Source organism: Carlito syrichta, unplaced genomic scaffold, assembly GCF_000164805.1.
Source record: "Carlito syrichta isolate Samal-C Ts95f unplaced genomic scaffold, Tarsius_syrichta-2.0.1 Scaffold316401, whole genome shotgun sequence".
Classification (NCBI taxonomy): Eukaryota; Metazoa; Chordata; class Mammalia; order Primates; family Tarsiidae; genus Carlito; species Carlito syrichta.
This window is the reverse complement of record NW_007260497.1, coordinates 256,508-262,689: the sequence shown is the minus strand read 5'-3', so window position 1 is coordinate 262,689 and position 6,182 is coordinate 256,508. Positions and strand designations below refer to the sequence as shown.

The 6,182-nt window shown below is 46.1% G+C and overlaps 1 protein-coding gene across 1 annotated transcript in view; it reads left to right on the top strand.

Moving 5' to 3' along the window:
* PHF20 (PHD finger protein 20) overlaps window positions 1-6,182 on the top strand; it is a 164,940-nt gene that overhangs the window by 753 nt on the left and 158,005 nt on the right. The window contains exon 2 of the mRNA XM_008074342.2: window positions 3,913-4,027. Coding sequence (XP_008072533.1) covers window positions 3,945-4,027 — 83 coding nt within the window. The 5' untranslated portion in view covers window positions 3,913-3,944. The remainder of the gene's footprint in view (window positions 1-3,912; window positions 4,028-6,182) is intronic.

Here is a 6,182-nt window from a genome sequence, read left to right as displayed (position 1 = left end):
GCTTTATTTTTTATTTTTGAGTTGGAGTCTCACTCTGTCGCCCAGACTGGAGTGCAGTGGCCGCTCCCGGCCACCGCAGCCTCGGTCTGCTGGGCTCCCGCGATCCTTTGGCCTCAGCCTTCCAAGTAGCCGGAATTATAGGCTTGCGCTACCACGCCCGACTGATTTTTTGATTTATTGTGGAGATGAGGTCTCGCTGCCCAGGCGGGTCTTGAACCTGCGGGCTCAAGCAATCCACCTCATTTGTAATAATACAGTATTAATAGCTACTGTGTTGTTCTCTGTATCAGCCCTAGACTCTTTCAGTGGATTGTCTCAATCATCACACTCATTGCTTGGAGTGATACTGTTATCATCACTATCCCCATTTTACAGAAGAAACAAATTCATAGGGATTAAAATATTTACACAGTTTCATTCAGCAGTAGGGATAGAGCTGGGGATTCAAAGTCAAGCATTTCACCTCATTACATTAAATTGCATTAACTTCTGTGAAAGGGAGCTGGCACCCTGCATTGGGCCTGAAAAATAATCATAGCTCAGTGACCGTACAGTTCCACTCTGCCTTCTTGTCAGGCATCACCTGTTCTTTTTTGCTTTACTGATTTATTTTTTTTGGAGCTGGAGAGTCTCTGTCGCCAGGCTGGAGTACAGTGGCACACTCATGGCCACCCCAACGTCGACCCACCGGTCACAGGCGTTCCCTCTGCCTCAGCCTTCTATGTAGCCGGAACTACAGGTGCATGCGGGCTCAGGCTGTCCACTCGCTTCAGCCTCCTAAAGTATGGGGATTTCAGGCTGAGCCACCGAGCCCAGCCAGACATCACCTTTTCATGTAATCTGGGAGGGCAAACTATTAACCAGAATATTACTTGCTGTGAATGAAATCAGAGATAAAGATAGTTTGTTTGACATGTCATCTCAGGTGAGCCAAAGTGAAGACTTTTCTCCTGATTGGATTATGCATATGTCAGATTATTATTATTATTATTTTCTGAGTAGGAGTCTCTATCATCCAGCTGGTGATTTCATGAGAAAACCGTATAATGTGAAGGGTTACCCATGTGAAGGATGATAAGTTATTCATTAAACAACCCATTCTGCAGTGGTGATACTGGGAAACAGCAAAACAAATGAAGACAGAAATGCTTGATAGCTGTCATTAACAAAGCTCAAAAGTAATCAACTAAAAAACTATGTTGGGCCGGGCTCAGTGGCTCAGCCTGTAATTCTAGCACTTTGGGAGGTGGAGGTGAGAGGATTTCCTAAGCCCAGGAGTTCCCCCAGTCTGGGCAATATGGTGAGATCTTGTCTCTACAATAAATTAAAAAACTAGCTGGGCATGATAGTGCACGCCTGTAGTTCCACCTACTTGGAAGGCTGAGGCAGAAGCATCGCCTGAGCCCAGCAGGTTGAGGCTGTGGTGGCTGTCAGTTGGTGGAGTGCCACTGCACTCCAGCCTCGGCTGTAGATTGAGACACTGACTCAAAAATAAATAAATAAATAAAGCCAAAGTTTAGTGGGAGGAGGGAGTTAGGCTGTTGCAGGGAGGTGGCCTGAGAGCTCGGAGGGGCTGCTACCACCTGCCCCTCTAATTGCATCAGGAACACTAGAAATTAATTACCTTAGTGATCATGGGAAATGTTCTTTTGTGTGGCTGTTTTTCCTTAGTTCAGTATTCTTTTTTTTTTGGTCAAAAGAGTTTACTGTTCTAATCATAAAGATAAATTTTGCCGGGCTTGGTGGCTCAGCCTGTAATCCCGTGCCTTGGGAGGCTGAGGTGAGTGGATTGCCTGAGCCCATGGGTTCGAGACCCGCCTGGGCAACTTGATGAGACCTCATCTCTACAATAAATCAAAAAATCAGCCAGATGTGGTAGCATGCACCTGTAATTCTGGCTACTCGGAAGGCTGAGGTGGAAGGATCGCCGGAGCCCAGCGGGTCGAGGCTGCAGTGGCCGAGAGTGGCCACTGCACTCCAGTCTGGGCGACAGAGTGAGACTCCAACTCAAAAAAAAAAAAAAAAAATTTTTTTTCTCATACAGAAGTGACTACCAATCTCAGATCCAGAAGTCTTGATAAAGAAAAGGAAGAGAGCTGAATGAAGTACACAGGATTGAGAGTGGTGAGATTCAATTGGTGATTTCAGATTCAAAGGCAGTTAAAGTAATTCAAAGAGAATATTTTGTACAATTCTATTCTTCTATGAAATGAAATGAACAATTACTTAGGAAAGTATATATTGTCAGAATGGAATCAAGAAGTAGAAAATATCCATAGGTCAAAGAAAGTATAAGTAACTGGGCGTGGTGGCTCATGCTTGTCATCCCAGCATTTTGGTAGGTGGAAGCGAGATGATTGCCTGAGCCCATGAGTTGGAGACCAGCTTTGGAAACTTGGTGAGACCTTGTCTCTACAATAAATCAAGAAAAATTAGCCAGACGTGGTGGTGCACACCTATGGTTCATCTACTTAGAAGGCTAAGGTGGAATGACTGCTTGAGCCCAGTAGGTCGAGGTTGCGGTGGGGTGGCTGTGAGCGTGCCACTGCACTCCAGCCTGGGCGACAGAGTGAGACTCCAACTCAAAAAAATAAAAAGTGGTTGGGAGTGGTGGCTCAGCCTGTAATCCCAGCATTTTGGGAGGCTGAGGCAAGAGGATTTGCTGAGCCCGGGGGTTCGAGACCAGCCTGGGCAACTTGGTGAGACCTTGTCTCTATGATAAGTCACGAAAATTAGCTGGGCGTGGTGACGTGAGCTTGTTGTTCCAGCTACTTGGAAGGCTGAGGTGGAAGGATTGCCTGAGCCCAGCAGGTCAAGGCTGTAGTGCCACTGCACTACAGCTGGATGACAGAGTGAGACTCTAACTCAAAATAAATAAATAAAAAGTATAACTAAGCCGGGCTCGGTGGCTCAGCCTGTAATCCCGCGCCTTTGGGAGGCTGAGGTGAGTGGATTGCCTGAGCCTGTGGGTTCGAGACCCGGCTGGGCAGCGAGACCTCATCTCTACAATAAATCAAAAAATCAGCCGGGAGTGGTAGGGCATGCCTGTAATTCCGGCTACTTGGAAGACTGAGGCGGAAGGATCGCCGGAGCCCAGCAGGTCGAGGCTGCGGTGGCCGGGAGCGGCCACTGCACTCCAGTCTGGGCGACAGAGTGAGACTCCAACTCAAAAAACAAAAAAGTATAACTAAATAGATCTTTCTGGCTTAGCTTTCCAAAAGTAGGCTTAGGTATCAGTGTCTCAAGCTTTTGTTTGCTCCTTAAAAAAAACAAACTAATCTTTTTCTTTTTAGAGATAGGGTCTTGCTATGTTGCTCAGGCTAGTTTTTGACTCCATCCTGGGCTCAAGGGATTTTTCCACCTCCGCCTATTGAGTAGCTGGGACTATAGTCATGTGCCACTGTTCCCAGCATTTATGTGCTTCCTCTGTAGCTCTTAAATTTTATAGCATTTACAACAGCTTGAAGTTATTTAATTTGTCAGTTTACTGGCTAAATTTTTGTCTTCCTTCAGCAGACTGAAGGCTTTTTGAGAGCAGGAACTGTTGTCTCTTTTGGTCTTGACTATTTTCTTAGTCACTGAGCAAATATTTGTTAAATACATCAGCAGATGAATGAATTTAACTGTGAGAGCAATTGTCTTCTGAAGTTCTGAGGGGTGCACCTTGTAGTTGAGTCCTTGATAAGCCTTGTTGAGGGTGGGTCTCCTCAGTTCCAGAGACCCCAGGATACTGTATGATAGAGGAATAGGAACTGGTTGGTGGAGGGCACACTTGTGTTAGAATGAGGGTGCTGACGGTTTCATGGAGCTTTGCGTTGTGAATAATGCCTGTTTGTTTTTTATGTGTAGTCAGTGATGCTACACTCTGGGCAGACTTTGCCTGTTTCATAAATATTTAATTGGCTTTTTCAGGAGAATAAAGGCAGCCCTGTTGATGACTGAAAATGACAAAGCATCCACCTAACAGACGAGGAATCAGCTTTGAAGTGGGAGCCCAGTTGGAAGCCCGGGATCGTTTAAAAAACTGGTACTTTTACATTTTTCTGTTATTTGAAGCCCTCCAGGAAAGGATTTTTGTCAGCACTGTTGAAGAGTGATCTAGACTTTTCGTGGTGTTTTCCTGCTCTATGATTGCTGGAAGATAGAAGGAGACTTAAGTCCTTTCTCTTGGGTGCAGGGACCCCTGTGTCAGGGGGACCATACTGTCAACCCTTCTTCATACTTGTTTCCCCATTTTCAAGTTGCTCTTCATCTGAAGGAGTTCTGGGGAAGAAAAAGCATGAGTGGCTACAGGGAAGGGGAGAGTTACTAAAGGCAGCTCTAAAATCAGGGATGAAATAGTGAGTGAAAAGGTGTTAGATGAGAGCGCTGATGTGTTGTGAACTCCCTCTCGTCTTCTGGACTGATGCTGTATGGTTGAAATATAGTAGTCACGTAGGGGCACTGTCAGGATGATTAGGTTCAGAAGCTGAGGGTTTGCAGTCCTGATTGTGTCATTGACTTGTGACATATGACTGATAATTAGGCAATTTGTGCATCTACTTCATTTAGAAATGTGGGTAGTGGTAATATTGACTTTATAGGGTTATTTTGTTAATGATGATAGCATATATGGGGAAAGGCTTTATAAACTGTGAAATGATTGTTGTGGTTGAAGACATCCTAGGATTTGTTGATTTGTTAGTGCTCAAGGTGAGGATGGATATTTCAGTCCTCAAATGATTTTGAGTTTTTATAGGAAAGAGTTTAGCCCTTTTGGGGGTTATGTCAAAATAGACAGATTGACCAGTTCTTGAGGTTATAGGAAGACAGGAGAAGAGAGAGAGGGAAGTGGTTGGTGCAGAAAACTGTCTTTGCTGTTAGAATTAGAGACACTTTGAACACTTAGTTGTTTTTAGGCTGTTTATTATCTGAAATTAGTTACTTTTCTGGCTTCAATTTTTTTTTTTTTTGAGTCAGGGTCTCACTTTGTCATCCAGGCTAGAGTGCCCTGGCATGATCTCAACTCATCAAAGCCTCAACCTCCTGGGTCCAGGCAATCCTTCCGCCTCAGGGTCTCAAGCAGCTGGACCTACAGGCATGCGCCAGCCACCCTATCTGGCTAATTTTTTTGATTTTTGTAGAGATGAGGTCTTACTGTGTTTCCCAGGCTAGTCTCCAACTCCTAGGCTCAAGTCATCCTCCTGCCTCTGCCTCCCCAGGTGCTGGGATTTTTTTTTTTTTTTTGAGTTGGAGTCTCACTCTGTTGCTCAGACTGGAGTGCAGTGGCTGGGAGCGGCCTCGACCTGCTGGGCTCCGGTGATCCTTCCACCTCAGCCTTCCAAGTAGCCGGAATTACAGGCATGCGCTACCACGGCCGGCTGATTTTTTTGATTTATTGTAGAGATGAGGTCTCGCTGCCCAGGTGGGTCTTGAACCCGCGGGCTCAGGCAATCCACTCACCTCAGCCTCCCAAAGGCGCGGGATTACAGGCTGAGCCACTGAACCTGGTTGGTGCTGGGATTTTAGGCATGAGCCACTGCATCTGATTGGTTTCAGTATTTTATTTTGTTTTTGTTTTTATTTTTTATTTTTTTTGAGATGGAGTCTCACTCTGTCGCCCAGACTGGAGTACAGTGGCCGCTCCTGGCCACTGCAGCCTTGACCTGCTGTGGCTCTGGCGATCCTTCCGCCTCAGCCTTCCAAGTAGCTGGAACTATAGGCGCACGCTACCACGCTTGGCTAATTTTTTTTTTATTTATTGTGGAGATGAGGTCTCGCCAAGTTGCCCAGGCGGGTCTCAAGCCCGTGAACTCAGGCAATCCACTCACCTCAGCCTCCCAAAGGCACGGGATTACAGGCTGAGCCACCGAGCCCGGCTTGTTTTGTTTTTTGAGTCAAAGTGTCACTCTGTTGCCCAGGCTGGAGTGCAGTTGCATGTTCATGGCCACCGCAGCCTTGACCTGCTGGTTTCAGGCGATCCTTCCACCTGTCTTTCAAGTAGCTGGAACTACAGAAGTGTGCCACTATGCCTGGCTAATTTTTTGATTTATGGTAGAGATGAAGTCTGGTCATGTTGCCCAGGCTAGTCTTGAACCCCTGGACTCAGGCAGTCCTCTCGCCTCTGCCTCCCAAATTGCTGGGATTACAGGTGTGAGCCACTGTGCCCAGCTTCAGTTTCAGTATTTTTTTTTTTTTTTTTG